The 23394-nt window shown below is 35.0% G+C and overlaps 1 protein-coding gene across 2 annotated transcripts in view; it reads left to right on the forward strand.

The window, feature by feature from the left end:
• The window catches only part of ATRNL1 (attractin like 1), a 744759-nt gene that overhangs the window by 290551 nt on the left and 430814 nt on the right, over positions 1 to 23394 (forward strand). For both annotated transcript variants that reach the window (XM_024121650.1, XM_024121651.1), the window contains exon 24: positions 310 to 467. In XM_024121650.1, coding sequence (XP_023977418.1) covers positions 310 to 467 — 158 coding nt within the window. The remainder of the gene's footprint in view (positions 1 to 309; positions 468 to 23394) is intronic.

Consider the following 23394-nt stretch of genomic DNA (forward strand, 5'->3'; position numbering starts at 1 on the left):
ATTTTTTTTTAAAATAGAATATAAAGTCTCTAAGCCAGTGCCTAGTACATAGCACTTAATCAGTGGTATCACTTTAAAAAATATTTTTTATACTAAATCTGTTTCCATTATATCAATATGTATGACAAATCTCATTTTCTTTTTTCTTTGTCATTCTAAGTTGTAAAACATGACTTTTTTTGGATAGTTATGTTCTTATAAGTATAGTTACAAAAATTAAGTAAATATCATATATGTATATATTGTTACTAAAGATACCTTTTTCCTAATATGAATTATTTAAATTTGTTATTATTATTTACATTTTAGCTGGAACAATATCTGGGGAGGAGACCCCTATAGTTTCCAAGACTAATATAAAAGAATACAGAGATAGTTTTTCCTATGAAAAATTCAACTTTAGAAGCAATCCAAACATTACGTTCTATGTGTACGTCAGCAACTTTTCATGGCCCATTAAAATACAGGTAAGTGTTAATAGTATTTAATCTAATGACCACTGAGTATTTTCATTACAAAAAGAATGCTGTTTTTGTTCAAAGAGGTGATAAAGATTTCTATATTTTGAGCAATATGAAAACAAGTATTGGCCCTCCATACAAAGGATACAGTGAATGTCTGTGATGATGAATGTCTTCGTAAAAAAATGTTTACACAAATAATATTGAATTAACCAAAGAATGTACTAATTTTTCATTGAGATTATATTCTTTAAAAATACATCAAAACTTGAAATAACTACATTGTTTGTATTTTCTGATTAATTTTATTCTTTGAGGGTTAAATAGATACTCTTTTCTTACAATCCAACTTGAAATCATTTGCTGTGTTTAGTAATCTTTATTATATACTGAACATAATTCAAACCCTCATTAAAAATTTAGGATTAGGGCTTCCCTGGTGGCGCAGTGGTTGAGAGTCCGCCTGCCGATGCAGGGTACACGGGTTCGTGCCCCGGTCCGGGAGGATCCCACATGCCGCGGAGCGGCTGGGCCCGTGAGCCATGGCTGCTGAGCCTGCGCGTCTGGAGCCTGTGCTCCGCAATGGGAGAGGCCACAACAGTGAGAGGCCCACGTACCACAAAAAAAAAAAAAAAAAAAAAAATTTAGGATTAGCAGTACCTAATTGTTAATTCTTTAAGGCTCACTACCTTTCACTATTGATTTCTTTATTTACTCTATATATGTTGTATTTTTTATTTTTATTGTGTTTAGTGATAGGCTGCTAAAGGCTTTTGATTTATTGCTAGGAACATTTAGGATGTTCTATGTTGAAATAGTCAAGGTTTGTATTCTTAATTTATGCTTTTATAAAAGAAAAAGTCTATATGTTTTAATGTTGGGATTTATTTATTCATCCTTTTATGACCGTTTGATTAGAATGAATTCAAATTAGTTTACTAAACTTGCCAAGCTCTGTGCTGAGCCATTATGTTTTATAATCTTAAAAAAATTACGGATCATTTACTCTTCTTTTATATAGAAAATTTTGCATGTTTTATTTATATTAATTTCTATGTGATTTGTGGGAAGACTGAGTGATTTGTAAAAATCATTTGTTTGCTGGAAAAATTTTTATTGTAAGGTTGATTCCATGTCTAAGTTAAGGAAATTACTTACCTGTTCAAGAAATATTAGTACAAATTACTACTCAGTAAATAGTAATAGAAATTAATTTGATAAAGTTACTTCTTCAGTGTGATTGAATTAGATGCTAATATAGTAAAAAAAAAATGCCAGAAATATTTCCTTGTAGTTTTTTAGAATTTTGACTTTGAGGATGCTGGATATATCATTTCATTTTCTAAGATTTATATAGACATGTTAATCGGATTTCACTTGTTTTATTCAGATTATGATTGAAGGTGACAAAAGGGCTCATCCTTGAGCTTATTAAATAGTAATTAAAATTGAAAGAATTGTTACATTTTTTATTGTTTCCTGCCCTTTATTTCATGGCTATCTAATTATATTTTATTTTTAAGCAAATTACACAGTTACTTCAGAATGTTCATGAATATTTAATGGTTAGAAATTAACTTTCTAAATTGGATTTTCTTTTGCGATCATACTAGTAATATATTCTGGAAGCCAAACCAGAATTTGAATAATGAAGTTAAAATATCCCACTCTCCCAAAATAATAAAATATGGAAAATAACCGTAATGGTCAAGATAGGTAGAGCCCAGTTCTTAGTCTTTGAGTAAAATCATCACATTAGTCCTATGGGATGTGTTATATTAAGGCAGATGAGTATGTGTGTTTGTTTACAGAACTGTAATAAACTTTCCATTTTTAAACATAAAATAGTAAAATTATTTGAATTGAGATCTATTTGCTAATAGAATTGAATTACATTGAGTTTTGAATGTTCAACCATCCTTACTAATCAGGGGTAAGCTCCACTTAGTCATTTTGTATTATACCTTTAATATATTGTTGCATTTGATTTGTTAAAATTTTAAGAATTTCTGTGCCTATGTTTATGAGGCATGTTAGTTTGTAGTTTTCTATTATTATAATCTTGTTGACTTTGTAGCGTGGTACTGCTGGCCTTATAAAATAAATTGGGAAGTATTCCTTCCTGTGTAATTTTCTGAAAGAATTGATATAGAATCCATATTATTTCCTTCTTAAATTTGTGGTAGAATTCAACATTGAATGAATTTGAACTTGTGATTTTCTTTATGGGAATGTTTTAACTACAACTTTAATTTCCTTATAGATTGAGAGCTTTTCTGGTTATCTATTTTTTCTTGAGTGAGCTCTGTCCGTTTGTGTCTCTCAGTTGTGTCTTTCCCATTTTATCTAATTTGTAGAATTTATTGGCAAAAGATTTTTAACAATATTCACATATCATCCACTGATGTCATCTAATTCCTGGTATTGGTAATTAGTTTCCCCTTTCTTTTTTTCTTTTCTTGGTCAGTCTGGTTAGAGAGTTATCAATTTCATTTATTTTTCTATTTTTTATTTCATTAATTTCTTCTCTCTAATTATTTCCTTTCTTTTGCTTCCTTGACATTAATTTGCTCTTCTTTTTCTGATGTCTTAAGGTGAATGCTTTCTAATTTCCTTTTTGATTTCCTCCTTGATCAGTGGGGTATTTAAAAGTGGGATATTTTATTTCCAACTATTTAGAGAATTTCTAGAAATGCTTCTGTCACTTGTCTCTAATTTAATTCCAGTGTAGTCGCAGAATATATTTCGAATGATTTGAATTTTTGTTTTTTGATTTGAATTTTAAAAAAATTTATTGAGACTTACGGTCCAGTGTTTTTGGCAGAATAATGGCTCCACAAAGGTTACCACGTCCTAATCTCTGGTACCTGTGGATATATTATCTTACATGGACAAAGAGGACTTTGAAGATGTGCTTAAGTTTAGGACATTAAGATGATTACTCTGAGTTACTGGGGTGGACCAGCCTAACTACATGAATCTTAATGTAACCATTTTTGGCTGAGGTCAGGGTCAGAGGGTGATGTGCCTACAGAAGAACGGTCAGAGGGAAGCAGCATTACTGGTTTTGAATATGGAGGAAGGCGGCTCGAGCCAAGGAATATAGACTCTAGAAGCTGCAAAAGTTGAGGAAACAGATTCTTCACTAGAACCTCTAAAAAGAAATGCAGCCTTGCTGATACCTTGATTTTAGTCCACTGAAACCTCTATCAGATTTCTAACATACAGAACGATAAGACAGTAAATATGAATTGTCTTAAGCCACTAACACTGTGTTAATTGGTTACTACAGCAATGGAAAATGAATAAACCTAGTGTCTTAGTCCATTTGGGCTGCTATGAAAAAATACTATTGACTGGGTAGCTTATAAACAACAGAAATTCATTGCTTACCGTTCTGGAGGCTGGGAAGTCCAAGGTCAAGGCACCAGAATGGTCAGGTTTTGGTGATGGCCCTTTTCCTGGTTTATAGCCTGTGCCCTCTTGCTGTGTCCTCACATGATGGAAGAGGATGGGGAGCTCTGTGGGACTGCTTTTATAGGAGCACTAATCCCATTCATGAGCAATCTACCCTCATGACCTACCTAATCACCTTTCGAAGACCATAGCACCCAGATATGAATCTATTTTGGTAAATGTTCCTTGGACAGTTGCAAAAGAGGCGTGTTCTCCTCTTGTTAGGTGAAGTCTTGTACAAATGTCAATTAGGGCAGGTTGGTTGATCGCTTTTTCAAGTCTTCTAGTGTCCACATTGATGCCCTGTCAATTTGAAAAATGAGTGTCGAAATCTCTGACTGTAACTGTAGGTTAGTTTATTTGTTCTTGTATTTCTAGTAGTTTTTACATCATGTATTTTGAAGCTCTCTTACTTAGATGGATAAATGTTTAGGGTTTTTATGTCTTCTTGATGAATTGGTGACTTGACCTCTTTATTGTTAGGAAATGACTTTCTATATTCCTGGTAATATTCTTTGCTTTAAAATTTATTTACAAGAAATTAAAATTGGGCTTCCCTGGTGGTGCAGTGGTTGAGAGTCCGCCAGCCGATGCAGGGGACAAGGGTTCGTGCCCTGGTCCGGGAAGATCCCACATGCCGCGGAGCGGCTGGGCCCGTGAGCCATGGCCGCTGAGCCTGCGCGTCCGGAGCCTGTGCTCCGCAATGGGAGAGGCCACAACAGTGAGAGGCCCGCATACCGCAAAAAAAAAAAAAAAAAATTAAAATTTATTTTGCCAAATATTAATAGTAAAGTCACTCCAGCTTTTTAAAATTACTGCTAGAATGCTATGTTACTTTTCATCCTTCTACTTTAGCCTATGTGTGCTTTTATATTTAAAGTGGATTTATTTTAGGCAGCATATAATTGTCTTTTTCATCCAATCCTAAATCATGTACATGTAATGTATATATATTTACAGGCATACCTCATTTTATTGAGCTTTCCTTAATTGCAGTTTGCAGATACTGCGTTTCTTACAAATTGAAGGTTTGTGCCAACCCTGAGTTGAGCATGTCTATACGCACCATTTTTCCAAAACATCTGCTCACTTTGTGTCGCTGTGTCTCATTTTGGTAATTCTCATGATATTTCAAACTTTTTCGCTATTATTATATTTGTTTTGGTGATCTGTGATCAGTGATCTTTGATGTTACTGCTAGGACTCAGTGAAGGCTCAGATGATGGTTAGCATTTTCAGCAATAAAGCATTTTTAAATTTAGGTATGTATTGTGTTGGCCAAAAAGTTCATTTGGTTTTAAGTAAAAATAAAAGACACATGTTTTCATTTTCATCAAGAACTTTATCTAGCAACATATTCATTAACCAAATGAACTTTTTGGCCAACCCAATACATTTTTTTAGATGTAATGCTATTGCACACTTAACAGACTATAGTATAGTACAAATATAATTTTTTTTACAAATATAATTTTTATATGCACTGGGAAACCAAAACTGTTATGTGAAATGCTTTATTGCAATATTTGCTTTTTTGCTGTGGTCTGGAACTGAACCTACAGTATCTTTGAGGTGTTACTGTATGTCTTTGGGTATAAATCTAACATCTTGCTATTTGTTTTCTATTTTTCTTATTTGTTCATTTTTCATTCCTTTTTTCTGCCATATTTTTTGAATTCAGCATTTTTTATGATTTAATTTTATCATTTTTGTTGGCTTATTAGCTACAACTCTGTTGTGTTAATTTTAGTGATTATTTTATAGTTTATCATATACATCTTAAACTTTTCATTGTCTGTAAGAGATATTACATCACTCATTTTTTGTATATTAACCTTAAAAAGTGTACTTTCATTTCCTTCCCCTGGCCTTTGTGCTATTGTTGAATATAGTTTACTGCTTCATGTATTATAAAATTCACACTACGCTTTTACATTTTTGATAGTCAGTTTTATTTAAAGATATTAAAAATAAGAAAACATCTTCTCTTTTACCTACATATTTACTGTTTCCATCATTCATCATTTCTTTTTCTTTTTTGTAAATCCAAATTTCTTTTTTCTTTAATTTTTATTTTATATTGGAGCATAGTTGATTAACAATGTTCTGTTAGTTTCAGGTCTACAGCAAAGTGATTAAGTTATACATATATATGTATCTATTCTTTTTCAAATTCTTTCCCCATTTAGGTTATTACAGAATAACCTACCGTTCCCCATGCTATACAGTAGGTCCTTGTGGGTTATCTGTTTTAAATATAGCAGTGTGTACTATGTAATATCATTTTCCTACTGCCTAAGGGACGTCCTTTAACACTTTAGTGCAGATCTACTGACAATGCATTATATTTGCCTGTATTTCTGAAAAAATCTTTATTTCACTTTTTTTGTGGGGGTGTTAAAGAATTTTAAATTGTAGCTTTTCCCCTTCATTATTTTAAAGATGTTTCTGTATACAGTCCTTTGGTTTCTGTTGTTTCTAATGAGAAATGTGTTTAACCTTACTGTTCCTTTGTGTGTAATGGCTCATTTTCCTCTTTCTGCATTAAAAATTTTTTTCTCTTTATCACTGATTTTGGCCAATTTGATTATGATGTGTATAGGTGTGGTTTTTTTTATGTTTCTTGTGCATGGGTTTTACTGACCTTCATATATTCATAAAATTATAGTTTTCACGAAATTTAGAAAATGTTCAGCCATTATTTCTGGTTTTTTCCCACTCCTCTCTTCTTTTTTAGGAATTCCAATTGTATGTATATTAAACTGCTTGAAATTGTTCCTTTGCCCACTAATGCTCTGTTCTTGGTTTTTATTCTTTCTTTTCTTTTCTCTCTGTGTTTCACTTTGGATATTTTTGGTACTTACATGTTCAAGTTCATTAATCTTTTCTTCTATAGTATCCAATCTCATATTAATCCCATCCAGTGTATTTTTCATCTCAGACATTATATTTTTTATTTCTAGAATTTTCATAAGGTTTTTAGAAAAAATGTTTCTACTTAACATGCTCCATCGATTTTCTGCCATCTTGAACATATGGAATTACAGTTACTATAACTCTTTCAATGTCCTTGTCTGCACATTCTATCATTTGTGTCATTTCTGAGTTTTTTTTCCTATTGTTTTATTTTGCTTTTCCTTATGAGTCATATTTTGATTGAATGCTAAACATTCTGAGTTTTACCTTTTTGGGTGCCAGATATTTTATTAATTTTGATAGATAAGTTTTAGCTTTTTTCTGCAGTGGAGTTAATTTACTTGCAAAAATTTGATCTTTTCAAGCCTTATTTTTGTGCTTTGATCAGCAGGAACAAAGCATAATTTAGTCGAGGGTTAATCTTTCCATTCCTGAGGCACTGCCCTTCTGGGTACTCTACTTTGTGAGAAATGAATTACAGGTTATCCACCTCTGACTGGTTGGACCATGAACTGTTCCCAACCCTATATGAGTTTTGAGGATTCTCCTCTCTGCTCCTTTCATATGGTTCTTTCCCCAGCCTTGGATAGTTTCTTCACCAGTAAGTAGTATTCGCCTGAAGACTCACGGGGACTCTGGACAGTTCTGTCTTCTCCAGTATACTGTCTTGTACACTATAGCCACCTTGGCTTTTCCAGAATTCCCAGCTTCATTTCCTCAATTCAGGAAAATTTCTGGACTGCACCTGTGTTCACTCTCCTTTTGATCCAGCCTTAAAACCCCAATCATCTGTGGCATTAGAAGGCTTACCTCATTTTTTCTCTACTCAGGGATCCTTGTCCTGCATTACTTGATATCCAATACCTGAACACCAGTGTTTCATACATTTTGTCTGCTTTACTAGTTGTTTTGGCAGGAGGATAAATCCATTCCCTGTCACTCCATTTTGGAAGGAAGTAGAAGTCCTACATTTAATTTTGAGTCTGAATGGTAATTGGATTAATATGGTAGCCATAAATTTGTTCGCTGAATGATGGGACTGTTACTATGTATGTGTTTTATGCTTTTACTTGTAAATTGTTTTAATTAATAGCTTGTATTTAAGTTTTCAAGTACTTTTCAGATAAATGGCAGTCAGTTTGTAGACATATGTCTATATATTTTAGATTTCCTCAGCACACACTATTGCAAATTCCAAGGAGCTGCAAGTTATGAGAAAGTTTACAATCCATAGATGAAATTGTTCATAAATATTTATAAACTACACTCTATGGAGGCAGTTATTTTGAAAAGTAGCTGAAATTAAAAAATACAAAAAACCCAATTCCTGTTGAAAAATATCAATCAGACCATGAGGTACCAAGAATCCTCTGTCCAAAGATAAAAATCACTGTTTTCTTTTCACAAAGTTGTATCAGTGATGCTTCAAACAAGCAAAAATGGTTTCTGATAAAAATTAACATTTAACTTTTATGATCCTTTTTACTTAATTTTTAAAAATATTTGCTTCAGTAGACTTGTTACACAGGGAGAGCACTTTGTGTGTACAGCTGAAAGAAAGCACTTTAAGTTACTTTAGAACTTTCTACTTGTAATTTAATTCTTTTTTATATGCTATAGCATAAAAAATGCATGAAGAGTTTAATATTTAACTATTTGTTGTTTGCATAACAAAACATCTTGGTATCATATCCTTTTTGTAAGCCAAACATTTCACATAGATTTTGCTTTAATTAATGTCAATAGTATTTTCATACTTTTATGTGGTACTTTTTCCTATTCAGTTCTTTTGACTACTTTCAGTTATAATGTTCCCATTTATGTTTGAACAGATTTAACAGATCAATTTAAAAAGTATTAGATGAATAAGGAGAAGTTTTTACTGATATGTAAGAAAGTAGAAAAATATTTCATTTGGCTTGATCCAATTTGGGTCTAATCTTGCTATTAATAGGATGAAACTTACTAGCATGATAATAGAACTTTATAAATTTCTGCAGGAAACAAACAAAATAAAAAGGAATGGTAATGATTGTTATTTACTTAGCATTTAATTCTGTATTTATTCAGTCAAAGGCTAATATAAAGTAGTGCTTCCTATGGAAATGGGGTAGATATTGAACATTTATATAAATTTTTGGCTACACTCTCCAGCAGATATTTCTTAAATTTCATTCACACACAGGATACTTTGCAAGGGGATAAAATGGTACACAAAGTAGTTTCTGCCCTCAAGTAGCTCATAAAATATGTTAATCAGCATTCTTTCACTTGTAGGTAAAGAAATACAACTTTAAATTAGCTTTGAAGTAACACAAGGGATATTACAGGCTTAGAAAAACAGGGCATCCAAAGGAAATGTCTCTGGGAACTTCACGAACTCAATGTCTCCTCTTATGACCATCTTACCTAAAACTGCATCCCTTGACATTCTTTATACTGTGTTATACAAATAAGTTTTGAATTGGCTAATGTAATTATTCCCTCTCTGTTTGTAGATTTTGTTTCACAAAGTATGTTGACTGTATTCTATTCTATTTTAGTTGAATTTATAGAACCCTAATTTAGTCATCCCGGACAGAAAAGGGAAAAGATTCTCTCCTAGAGCCTTTATATAAAATTTCAGGGACATATTTTGGTTTTGTTTCAGTCATAAAATGTTAGCTGAGCTATTCACTGTGGCTAACATCATTGTGAATGGTATTTGCGAATTGGAGAGTCTAAATTGTATATCCACCTTTGTTAATGTTACAGAGGTGATTGGAAGCAGGGAAGCGTCTTGGAGAGAGTTATATTGAAGCAAGATTTTGAAGGATGAATAGGAGTTCATGGACCAGATGTAAGAGAGGGAATTCTAGGCAAGAGAGATGGGTTTTCGAAGTTTAATGAAAGAATTTTCATCAGGGAGCAAACAGATTTTTTTAATCGCTGGAAACCAGATTGTAGGATAGAAAAGTGATGGTGTAGAATGATTGGGGTGGTGGTGTGGGATAATAAGAGCCTTGGAAGATGGAGAAGAATTTAATGAGGCAGTAGTGCGGATATGCAAGTTTTGAGCCTAAAACCTAAGAGGACTTGCATGTTTCTGTTTGCCTTCCTGCCATCTCCATGAGAATTTCACTCTTAGACTAGCCTACTTGTCCCAGGACCAACAAGTGACTTCTCAATGGAAACCACTAGCCGGGAGAAAATGTTCTGATGGAAAAATATCTGTCAACTATAAACAACAAACACATTTTCCAAATCAAGGTCAAATAAGTACATTTTCCAACAACAAAAAAATCTGAAGGATTTTACTGACATTAGATTGGAGCCAAGAGAAATACTACAGAGAGGACTTTAAGCAGAGGAAAGTTTTAAAATGATCTCAGATATAAACATTGAAACATGAGAGGAAATGAAGAATAACAGAATTGGTAAACTTAAATGAATACTGGATTAAAAAATAGCTCATGGAGTTTAAATTTCTGTAGAACAACAAATAGATGATGAAAATAATGCAAAGAGCAATGGGGTAAATAGAGCTAAAGTAGTCTAAGGTGCTAGCAATATCAGTGAAATGTAAAAGTAATAAATCTTAAGAGTCTCTAATTGTTATGACTTCTAGGGTAAATCTAAAGAAGAAGAAAGGAAAGAATGAAATAAGTTGATTGAGAAGTTGAATTGATGAATAGAAATATTTTATGAGCTCACAGCAGGGTATGAAAAGAGAAAAATGGTGTATAACAATGGTGGTTCAAATAAAAATTACATAGTAAGAAGATAAGTATAACCTAGCTATATCAGTAATTACATTAAATTTAAGTAGACTGAATGCACCAAGTAAAAGCCTAAAACTGTCATACAGGATTGAATAAAACCTGATACTTAAAGGAGACAAACTTTAGATATAATGATTCAAAATGGTTGAAAGTAGAAGTATACCAAAAGTATGCTATACAAACCTAATCAAAAGAAAACTATTGATCACACAAAGTAAACTTTCAAGCAAGAGTCATTACTAAAGAGGTATGTTTCACAATGATAAAGAGGTAGCAGATCCACTGGAAAGATGGCACAATCCTGAATCTGTATGTGCCCAAAATGTAGCTTAAAAATGTGTGAAGTTAATGAAAACAGATTGCTGTTTCACAGTCCAATGGAATAATACTTAAATACATAGGGCTAGGGGCTTCCCTGGTGGCACAGTGGTTGAGAATCTGCCTGCTAATGCAGGGGACAGGGGTTCAAGCCCTGGTCTGGGAGGATCCCACATGCTGCGGAGCAACTAGACCCGTGAGCCACAACTACTGAGCCTGCGTGTCTGGAGCCTGTGCATCTGGAGCCTGTGCTCCGCAACAAGAGAGGCCGCGATAGTGAGGGGCCCGCGCACCGCGATGAAGAGTGGCCCCCGCTTGCCACAACTAGAGAAAGCCCTTGCACAGAAACGAAGACCCAACACAGCAAAAAAATAAATAAATTAATTAATAAACTCCTACCCCCAACATCTAAAAAAAAAAATACATAGGGCTACATGAACCAATGAGAAAATTTTAAATGTGGATGGGAATTTGGGTGAATATTGTGGTATTATTTTTAATATTCTCTTTTCTGATAGATATACGATGAAGGCCTTTCTCTTCTTGATCTTTGCTAATGCCAAATAAATAAAACACTCTGAATGATATCTTGCTCTCAGTGATCCTATGGAATTCAGGAATACATGCTTTTTTTTTTTAAGGAGTGGAAATCTCTTTACTTTTGTATCAGTGTGGTTATTTGCATAGTTTTAATACGTATCTGTCCTCATTTTTTCCAGAATATAATTGGACAACAGATTGTCCAATTAAAGCATTCCATTGTGTGTTAAATTTGAGAATAACTTTAGTCAGATATAACAAGCCCTCTAGTAAGGAAAAAGCGTTGTATTAATATGTGCAATCATTACCCAAACAGCCTTCTAGAAGACTTGTCTGGTAACTGTTCTGTGGCTTTTAGTGTCCCAGTCTTACATGCAGTTGTCAGGGTAATTTTCTGGAAGATCTGGATCCTTAGCAGATTTGGGGGACTTTGGAGGAAGAATAATTCACTAACTCGTTAGGCTCTGAAGACAGAATTGGCGGAGACAGATTGCTTATATTTGGTTTCTAGCCTCAGAACAGAAGAAAAAGTAAGATCAGATAAAAAATCTTCATGAAAATAGAAGCTATTGAATACCCAGTCCTAGATAGCTTAAGGAACCTCAAGACAGAAATTAACTTTCTTGACTTAGTGGCTTAATACCAAGTGGCTTTAGATTTGTTGGCAAGCGTACAAGGAGATTGTATGTATGTTGATTAACAATTCTTGCTGTTGCTACACCCATGTGTATGAATTAGGTGAAAACACCATGAAATCACCTTCTTGGGGGGCTGAAGAATACTTTTTGAGGAGTATTTATGATTTGAAGGGAGGTGGTTTTAGAAAATTGTCTAAAATTTTGAATTAGGCAAAAGTGGTTCCCATCTAACTTAACAGTATTATGGTAGGTGCTGTTTAGCAATTCTCTGAGAGATTACCTGATTCTCTAGAAGTGTGTACCTTTGATTGATTTGCTATTTTCTGCAGACTCTCCTAAAAGTTCACGACAAATGTCCTTAGCAGCAGGCAGGATCAACTCTTCACCAGTAGTAAGGGCTTCTTAACTTTAGCAATGCGGTTAGCCACTAAGAATGATGCTCTTAGTGAAGACACATTTGATGAAGTGGTGACCTTCAATAATTGCTTCTGTTCTTTGTGTTCACATTTTTTTCTTTTGAAAAACTCCAAAGGCTTGTCTTTTAATGCAGGGTGCTTGGTCCATGTGGCGAAGCAGTTTTGAAGGTTTCATTGCTTCGTTGGATAGCCGGTCGCCACATATTTTACAAAGCAGGCTTGGAGAATGTCAATCACCTGTTGCAGTGAACCGGTAATTTAAGTAGGACTCTTGGTATTTTCTTTTAAATGCAGCTTCCTTTTTGTTGGCAGCCAGAGTCTTCTGCTGTCTCATGATTGGGTCTTTCCCCCTTTTCAAAGAAGCTCTCCAGCGACATTTGTTTTTTACTCATTTTGGCCAGGGTTAGCTTGTGGGCTTACCAAAACTGTGACTGAGACAAGTGCACAGTGTGGGAAAGAGGTGCGGACGGAAGTGGTAAATAAAATAATGGGTGGGCTACGAGCAGACTAAAATAAGTATTGGATTCTGACTTAAAGCCTGACACCAGATGCAGCTGTGCAATTGAAGTATATCAACTCGCTTGCCACTATAAAGCCTGACAACAGATGCAGCCTAACTGTCACTCGCCACTCATTGATAGGGTTTTGATATGAGTCTGCAAGCAATTGATTTATTATGGTCTTTGTGCAGTCAGACCTCTCTGCTATTGTAATCTGTATTTGCAGCCGCTCCTCAGTGTTAGCATCAGCACCTCAGCTCTGCCTCAGATCATCGGGCATTAGATTCTCACAAGGAGCGCGCAACCTAGATCCCTCGCGTGCGCAGTTCACAGTAGGGTTCGTGCTCCTATGAGAATCTAATGCCGCCACTGATCTGACAGGAGGCGGAGCTCAGGCAGTAATGCGAGCGATGGGGAGCGGCTGTAAATACAGATGAAGCTTCGCTTGCTAGCCTGCCGCTCACCTCCTGCTGTGCGACCAGGTTCCTAACAAGCCACGGACCGATACTGGTCCATGGCCCCGGGGTTAGGGACCCCCCTGCTTTAACCCACTTTTAACTCTCATTTGCTAATAGAATAAGGAGGAATAAAATATCTTTGTATCACTAAAATAAAAGAAGATCTATACAGCACAATAGACATAATTGTGTATGTATATACATGAGAGAAAGAGATTATATAGCATCCAACAATGACAGAATTGACATATTTCTGAAGTACACATGAGCTTTTAATAAAAACTAATAAAAGACTATTTGTTGGACTATTCCTTGGAAGCATTCCTATTCTACATAAGAGGTAAGATGGAGTAAACACATGTTGACCTTTCTCTCACTGAACACAACCAAAAAAATCTGGACAGAATGCATGATATAGCAATTTGAGGTCTCTGAAAGTAATTATCAGGAGGCAGATTGGAAAAAAATACTAGAATTCAAAGTACCACTGAACTGGTGGTGAGATTAACATTTTTTCCCATTGAATTCGCTGGCCCCAGACCCAGAAGTGAGCAATGTGGTGCAGAAAGGGTGAGATGAAGAAACTCTCTACTTTTGGGCTAAAGAGTGGAAAAGGGAACTCCTAAAGTTCAGGGAGGGTGGGAAATACGCACCATTTTTTTTCTCTCCTTTTTCTCCACTTTCCTGGGCCTCAGTAGTCAGGCAGTTCAATGGTCGTGTGGTATTGGCTACAAAAGCCACTGGGAATGGGAAGCTGCAAAGTCCCAACTCTGAGGGCAGGGAGTCTTCTTCTCTGATAGAGACACAACTCCCAGAGGGTGGGGCTAAACCCCACAGTTTTATTTGCCCTCTTTTGTTTTCCTGCCACCATTGCACAATTGCAGAGGTGGACAGCTTATGGCCAGTGGACTATAAAGGAGGTTTTCAGGTAACCAGAAAGTACGAGGAAAGAGCAGAAGGTAAGAATTCAGATGATCAGTCCCATAAAGCTGCTTATTAACTTCTTGGTTCACCCCTGACCTGTTAGTGAATGGAACTGATCCTAATTAGGATACCAAGGTCTTTGAGAACGAGGATACCAAAGATACTATTACAGGCTAGGTAGACATCTGTCCAGGTCTCATACTGCCAACTAGGCAGCACACATGTGGGACTGATCCGTATAACACTGCTAAGATTTTGAATACTGAACTAATATTGGGCCACTGCCATAACAACAAAAAAAGGATAATTTTAAGAAGAAATTGATGGCATCTTTGCCATTCACAGGAGCACAAATTCCTTTATATATACACATTTGTAGTGCAAGAGAGCAGAAAACAGACTGTAAGTACGATTAGAAACCAATTCTAAAATTCCAGAAAATTTCCAGCTTTTTCAATCGCTATAATGACATGCTGCTACGATTTATTTGTATTATGTCATGTATTTTGAAAATCAGACCGCTAGTATGTAGCAAAACAGCTTTAAACTATACCTGTCAGTTTGTCAGTAATAATGTCCTAGTTACCATGCCAATGGATACTTGTTAATCCTAATGCTATTCAGTTCTTTGTAGCATTTCTCACCGACTTCTTTTTTCATTCTGAACTACTTTTTCTGATTTCTGTTAAATCTGTCTGTCCCCCATTTGTGACCTCAGTTAAATTATTCCCTTATCTTAGCTTTAGTTACCTCACCTATAAAATGAAGACATAGTGCTTACATTATAGGGTTATCATGATGATTAAATGACATAATTATGTAAAATAGAACCATGCCTATACTACAGTAAATATTGCAATAAGCAGTAGATAGGTGATTGCCATTTTCCCTTCCTCAGCACCATTATCGTCATTGGTATGTGAGAGTGTTTTTTATCTTCTTACGTATCTCTTACCTGTTTAAATCCTTCTATAATTTCCCATAACATTTAAAATAAATGTTTCCTATTTTACTTATCTATATTAGGTTGATAACTTACAACAAAAAGTAGTACAAGAATTATACCTGCTTATATAACAGTTGAAAACAAAATATTTAGTTTAATTTAAATAATTTAGTTTAATTCACTTTTTTTTTAGCTTCTTAAAGTGAGAGTTTAGATCACTGACTTTAGAATTTTCTTCTTTTCTTTTATATGCCTCTAAAGCTATAAATTACCCTCAATGCACTGCTTTAGGCACATTCCACAAATTTTGAAAAGTTTTATTTTCATTTTCATTCACACCTAAATATTTCCTTCTTTCCCTTGAGATATGTTCTTTGACTCATGAGTCATTCAAAAGTGTCTTATTTAATTCTTAAATGCTTGGGAATTTTCCAGGTGTCTTCCTTTCATTATTTCCTAATTTAATTTTCTCTGTGGCCAGAGAAAACTATGTATGATTTTAATCCTTTAAATTTATTGGTCTCGAGTTTTGTTTGTTTGTTTTTTGCCCAGAATATGGTTGCTTTTACTGAAAATCCATATGTGTTTAAAAAAACAAGTATGCTTCGCAGTTGTTTGTTATTCATTAAATGTTAATTGAATATTTGGTTGATAGTGTTGCTCAGTGTTCTGTATCCTTATTTTCTTTCTACTTTTTCTGTGAATTACTGAGTGTTTTTGAAATTTCCAACTATGTTTGGTGATTTGTTTGTTTCTTGTTTCAATACTGTAAGATTTTCTTCTTTTTTCTTCGCAGTTGCACTATTTTATACAATATTTACATTGGCTAATATTCCTGCTGTATTGACCCTTTTATTTTTATGAAATATTCTCTTGGTCTTTATTATCTCTACTTCTTGCCATACCAAATTACTTGTAGTTCCCCCAACATCTGTCCACTCTCATTTCTTTGTCTCTGTTGGGAATTTTGTTTGTTTGTTTGTTTGTTTTCGGTACGCGGGCCTCTCACTGTTGTGGCCTCTCCCGTTGCGGAGCACAGGCTCCGCACGCGCAGGCTCAGCGCCCATTGGTCACGGGCCCAGCTGCTCCGTGGCATGTGGGATCTTCCCGGACTAGGGCACGAACCCGTGTCCCCTATATCGGCAGGCGGACTCTCAACCACTGTGCCACCAGGGAAGCCCTCTGTTGGGCATTTTTACATTCTGCATTTTTTCAATGACCTTTGTTGTCTTAACCTCCTGACTATTGCTTAGCCTTTGTCTCAGTGCAAATATAACCTCCCCTTATACATAACTCTCCTCTTAAACTGTTACATCCTTCAGCTTATCATATTTTGCTGTAATTACTGTTTCACTTCTTTATCCCCTATTAGCTTCAAAACTCTGTTATAGTAGAAACTGTCCTCAGCACTTAGGTGAAGTAATTCAATGAATAGTTTTTAAATTAAGAGATGAGTAATGTATTTCTCCTGAGGGAGAAATGTGTGGATAGTATATGCTTTCTGATAGTTCTCTTTTGAAAAGTCTTTACATGTAATGTAGATAGTTTATTAGTGCAACAAAGGATTTCCCCCATCTTTATAAATAGTCACAAGGCTTCTTGTAGAACAAAACAAAACAAAACAAAGCATTTTTTTCTTCTCCAAAAATGAAATTGTATAGTAAATAGTTTTGTTAGTTAAGATTCTTTGTAAGGAACAGAAACTATCTCCGATAACAAACAGTGGGGAAAAGTATTATTAGTATAACATGCTGCTAACAGTGTGAAGGGAGAATACATAATTTGGTTTACAATAGGCAGAAAGCTGTTAGTCCCAGAAGTTTTCAGTTATGAAGTGCTTTACCTTCTTACCTAAGCATGACTACTCAGTGAATGAAGTCTCAAGGTTTTTTCAGTTCATCCATATTACTCAGTTAAGATCTGACAATCATAGGTGAATGAGCCTGACTGGCAAATTTAGGTCACCTGTCTATCCCATAGTTGTACCAGAGGGTGAAAGGCAAAAAAAATCTCCCCGAAAGAGCTTTTTTAGCTTCCATACTGGAAGATATAAGACTAGAGTGGACTACCCCAATAAGAAAACAAGTATTTGAATAAAATAATTCATTGTTGGGACAGGAGGTGTTTGCTAGTGACCAGAAATCAACAAATATATGCTATCATAGGTAACCTTGATAAAAGTATATCAGTATCTAGGGAATAAGAACATCTTTCTGAAATTGATATCTGCCTATATTAGGAAAATATTACAGATTTGACTGAGGAAATGATGCAGTTGTTATTAAAGTGAGAAAGGAGGCTTCGCTTCCTGTGTTTTTAAAATACACAATTAATTAACCTGGTGCAAGGTAAATTATATACAATATTTTTCATCAATGCCTATTCCGTGAATGTTTTTAACCTATGTCTTCAGGTGACAGTTGCTTGCTTTTCTGGTGGCTGTAAAGAGTAGGTATTAAGAACACAGATCCTAAATCAGACTACATCAGTTTTACATTCTCCATTTTCAAGTTGTATGATTGGGAAGAAGTTTTTTTTGTGTGTGTGTCAGTACTTTAATTTCTTCACATACAAAACTGGAGATGATAATAGGGTCTACCTTTATTAGTTTCTCTTGCTAAGTAGCAATTTACCACAAATGTATCAGCCTAAAACAACATCCATTTATTATCTCACAGTTTTGGTGGGTCAGGAATCTGGACACAGATAGCTGATTGCTCTGCTCAGCGTCTCACCAGGCTGCAATCATGGTGTTAGTCAGGCTCTCATCTGTGGCACAAGGACTTGGCTTCCAAGCTCACTGGTTTTTGGCAGAATTCAGTTCCTTGGGGTTGTGGGACTGAGGTCCCCATTTTTTTTGCTGCTTTCAGTCAGGGTATGATCTCAGCCCCTAGAAGCTGGCTGCCATTCCCTGCCACCTGACCCTCTCCACATCATGGTATGGTGCTTCTTCAATGCCAGCTGTAGAATCTCTTTTGTTTAAAATTTTTCTCTTCAGTCTACTAAAGTGGAGTCTGACATAATGTAATAATCATGGGAGTGACGATTCCATCACCTTTGCCATATAATGGAACCTAATTAATGGAGTGACTTCCATCATTTTCACAGATTCAGGGGAAGGGATATACAGCGTGTGTACATCAAGGACTGGGAATCTTGGGGGCCATATTAGAATTTTGCCTACCACTCTGTCTTAGGATACTTTTGCAGGTTAAAAAGATAATGCATGTCAAAATGTGTAGTAAGTGCTTAATCAGTGTTAAATATTATTTAAATGCAAGATTCTTGATTCTCACTAAAAGTAGTCATGTGAAACTGAAATGGCCTTCAAATATGAAGAAGTTGTAAAGTAATTCTCAGCTGGTTTATAAACTAGATATATATTTTATTGATAAAATATCAACTTAGATTTAAATTATAGAAATTAATGCCACATCACTCTTTTTCTTATTATTTATGTGATACACTTTCTCTCTGAAACTTTCTCTTCTCTCCCTTAAGAATTTTTTGTTTTATATTTGATATTATTTAATTTTACTGTAACGTGTATAGGTGAAGGATTTTTGTCATCTTTCTTTTTAATTCAAGGAAACGTATCTCCATTATACCTTCAAATACTTCTTCCATTCCATTTTTCTTTGCTATTTTGAGATTCTTATTATTTGATCACATTTCTATTTCTATCTTGAATATCTTTTAGCTTTTCTTTTAAATTTTCTTTTTTCTCTCCCTCCTCCTCAATCTGTTCTTTCAGCATGCTAATTTGTTGTATTCATACATCCATTCATTCTACTTTGTATTTCATTTATTTTATTTTTCAAATGTTTTCTGATTCTCCTTTCACATTGTTCATATTTTCCCTTAATTTTTTAATATACTTATGGGGATAATTTGAAATTTGGGGGCCTAGGGATATTGGCTACTCTGAAAAGTACTGCATATGGGGAAGGCTAGGTAGACCTCAGTCTGTGTCAGACCTAATGACTCAGGTGGTAGAAGGGATGTTGAAAATGTCTAAGATGGAAATCTTCAGGGCACTAGAAAACTGTTATTTAAAAGTTTATACCTCAACCCAGTCCTGTTTCATAAACACTAGACTTCTTGCATATCTAGCTACCTTCTTGATATGCCCACTTGAATGTATAATAGGCATTTCAAAGACTAACATGTCCAAAAATATAGTCTATGATCCTTTCTCAAAACCCAGCTTTATTCCATTGTATTATAAGCATATAGAGGATATCCAGTACTAGTTGCCACATATTCACAGGAACATTGACAAACTGGGATACATCCAGAAGAGGTAAACTGTACATGGGAAATTATATCATATGAATAAGGTTTAAGGAATTAGAACTTTTACATGGACTAGAATTTTAACTATTCCTATGGAACTGTAGAGATTGGAATTAAAATCAGTCAATAGATATTATAGAGAAATATAGTGCAAGTTAAAGCAAAATTTCTAATGAATAGAATTGTCCAAAAGAATGGTTTTCCAGCCTTAATAGTGAGCACTCCACTACCAAAATTAAGTAGAGGCTTTATTACCATCATAAATATTGTAGAGAAGGGAATTTCCCTGGCGGTCCAGTGGTTAGGACTTCGCCTTCCAATGCAGGGTGTGAGGGTTTGATCCCTGGTCAGGGAGCTGGGATCCCACATGCCTCTTGGCCAAGAAACCAAAACATAAAATAAAATAAGCGATATAGTAACAAATTCAAAAAAGTCTTTAAAAAAAATAAATATTGTAGAGAAGATATATGTGGTCTTCTGTCTATAGTACTTTATGATTCTATAATTTTTAATCACAATGTAAGATTTTACATTTTAAGTAGATGAGAAAAATTTTTTACCACTTAACTATTAGAATTCTTATAGTAATTGTATGTCTTTGATTAACGAAAAGTTTCTCGCTAGAGACTTTTTTTTTTTTTTGCGCGGTACACGGGCCTCTCACTGTTGTGGCCTCTCCCGTTGCGGAGCACAGGCTCCGGACCCGCATGGCTCACGGGCCCAGCCGCCCCGCGGCATGTGGGATCCTCCCGAACCGGGGCATGAACCCGTGTCCCCTGCATCGGCAGGCGGACTCTCAACCACTGCGCCACCAGGGAAGCCCCTCACTAGAGATTTTAAAGCTACTGTCACCTGCATATTTTGTTTTAGGTAGGCAGTAGATTTTCTGGAAAAGTCAGAGCTGCTGAAATACAAATAGTTTAAGTGCAATTTGAGTAGATGAAGGCAGACCATTTCAAATTTTTTTGGTAAATAGTGAACTATTATAAATATACATATGTCAATGAATATGGGATATTATATTTATCTAGGTAAAAATATGTGTGTGTATCTGTATACATCTATCATGTCTGTCTATTGATCTTTAGATTTTGAGGTAAAAGTAAAAATAAATGGAAAGTTGTTTAAACTGGATTTTATTATAAAGTAAAGATCTTGACTGAAATAATGTTAATATTTTATTACATTTTCATTGAAATATTTGTAGTTTCTCTCTTCAATAATGTATATTTTATTACAAGTTGTATTATCAAATATGTTTTTGTTTTTTACCTATCTTTTGTCCCTTTCCTCAGTAATCCCATTAATTTTTTAATTAATTGATTAATTTTTAATTTAGGGCTGTGTTGGGTCTTCGTTGCTGTGCGCGGGCTTTCTCTAGCTGCAGCGAGCGGGGGCGTTACAGTGCGCGGACTTCTCATTGTCATGGCTTCTCCTGTTGCGGAGCACAGGCTCTAGGCATGCAGGCTTCAGTAGTTGTGGCTCGCGGGGTCTAGAGCGCAGGCTCAGTAGTTGTGGCGCATGGGCTTAGTTGCTCCGCGGAATGTGGGATCTTCCCAGACCAGGGATCGAACCCGTGTCCCCTGCATTGGCAGGTGGATTCTTATCCACTGTGCCAACAGGGAAGCCCCCCATTAAAATTTTAAATTTATTATTATTATTGTTTTTATTATTCAATAGAATGTTTTAGTGTGAATTACATGACCAACCGCCCTTGTGTAATAAAGACTGCACATGGGTAGAGATTGTGATAATTGCTAAGTTAAAAGGCAGATTACGACATTCTAAAAGCATTATTGCTGCCAAAATACACTAGCTCCATGATGTTTTTTTTTTAATATTCATGAAGGTGTTTGAGGAATAAACATCTTTGTTAAGGATTTTTTAAAAGTATTATATCATTCTTTTTACTCCGTTATTGAGTTATATGTATTGTAAAGGCTTAATTCTTATGGTATCATAAATCTTATTCTTACCATAGAATTCTAGAAATCAAGATAATGATTATTTTTTGTCAGATACATAATATGTCTACCAGAGTAGGACATTTTTAAGTAGGTGGCTATTTGTACACCGTTAATCAGACTCTTTTGTCCGTTGAGCCTCTGCCATTTTAACATATTGTTTGATCAATTTATATATTTAAGAAGGCTGTTTCCATTTAAAGTAAATCAATCTAGGGCTTCCCTGGTGGCGCAGTGGTTGGAAGTCCACCTGCCAATGCAGGGGACATGGATTTGGGCCCTGGTCCAGGAGGAGCCTGCGTGCCGCAGAGCAACTGGGCCCGTGCGACGCAACTGCTGAGCCTGCGCCCTGGAGCCCTCGAGCCACAACTGCTGAGCCCACGTGCCACAACTGCTGAGGCCCACGCGCCTGGAGCCTGTGCTCCGCAGCAGGGGGAGGGTGGGCGGGGGGTACGCCGTGATGAGGATCCCATGCACCGCACGAGGAGTGGCCCCTGCTCACGGCAGCTGGGGAGAGACTGCGGGCAGCAACGAAGACCCAGCGCAGCCAAAAATAAAATAAATTAATTTTTAAAAAAGTAAATCGTTCTAATTTTAAACATATTTTCTTCATTGTTTTTGATAGAGTATTTTAGATTGCCAACCACTTTAGCATTCAGACATCCTTAAAACTTCTAATTGTGACTGTAAGACACATAGCAGTGTTCTGTGATAAATATGCTAATAACGTAGTAATTAAACAGGAAAAATTTTTTTCTTTTGTAATGTTAGGAATCATGCTGTTGAGTTGATTTGCATCAATTTCCAGAGTGAGATTTTATTTTGATAACACATTCTTTATGACTTGTAATGCCATGCAATTGAATCTTGACAATAAGAAAAGAAAAAAAAATTACTACTATAACTGCAATGCTAATAACTTGAAAAACAGAAAGAGTGCATTGAACGTTAGTACTTTATATTCTCCTACAATAGTGCTGCTCATCAACATTTATACATCACCGTTTAAATTAAATTAAATTAGATTGAATCTAAATTACCTGTTTCTGAGTAAATGGGATTTGGTAATACACTATTAAGTCAATCTGCAAACTGATGTCATAATTTAGATTTGATTTTTTTTAATGAGAATGATGCTAGGAATCATTCTTCAATTTGCAAATCTAATTTCCATAGTCTAGGTGATATCCTCTTACTAATAATGGTTAAGTTATACAGAACAAAATAGAGAAAGAATGGAATCCTAATGGTGATGTTTGTAAATTTTTATCACAAGTGTGTTAGTATTTTGAACATAGAAGATGAGTCATTTGAGCACAAAATAAGATGCTAAGCTACTAGAGAAACAGGTATTGAAGTAAACAGGAAGTTTTATCTTGTGTGTATGGTTTGAAAAGTAAGGGTTATAATATACATGTGCTGATAAAGATTTCCTTGTATAATTTTTCCCCAAATTAAATCAAAGGACACATTATAATAATTAATAATAATTATTATTATCTGCTGTTATTACTATCTTCCAAATTGTTGTAGGCTTGAGGAATTTGTCATATATATTTTCAAATACTTTTTCCTTTTAAGACTCTCTTTTCATTAAACCTGTTAGCACAAGTTCAAGAAATAGTATTGAAAATTGTTAATCAATTTGATCAGTTACTCAATTAATATATTAATTCTGCTTATCAGAAAATATAAATGTGAAGAATTTATAAACTATTTAAGACACGTATTCTTTTTTTTAACGTTTTTATTGGAGTATAATTGCTTTACAATGGAGTGTTAGTTTCTGCTTTTTAACAA

This window comes from Physeter macrocephalus, chromosome 20, assembly GCF_002837175.3.
Source record: "Physeter macrocephalus isolate SW-GA chromosome 20, ASM283717v5, whole genome shotgun sequence".
In the NCBI taxonomy this organism is placed as follows: domain Eukaryota; kingdom Metazoa; phylum Chordata; class Mammalia; order Artiodactyla; family Physeteridae; genus Physeter; species Physeter macrocephalus.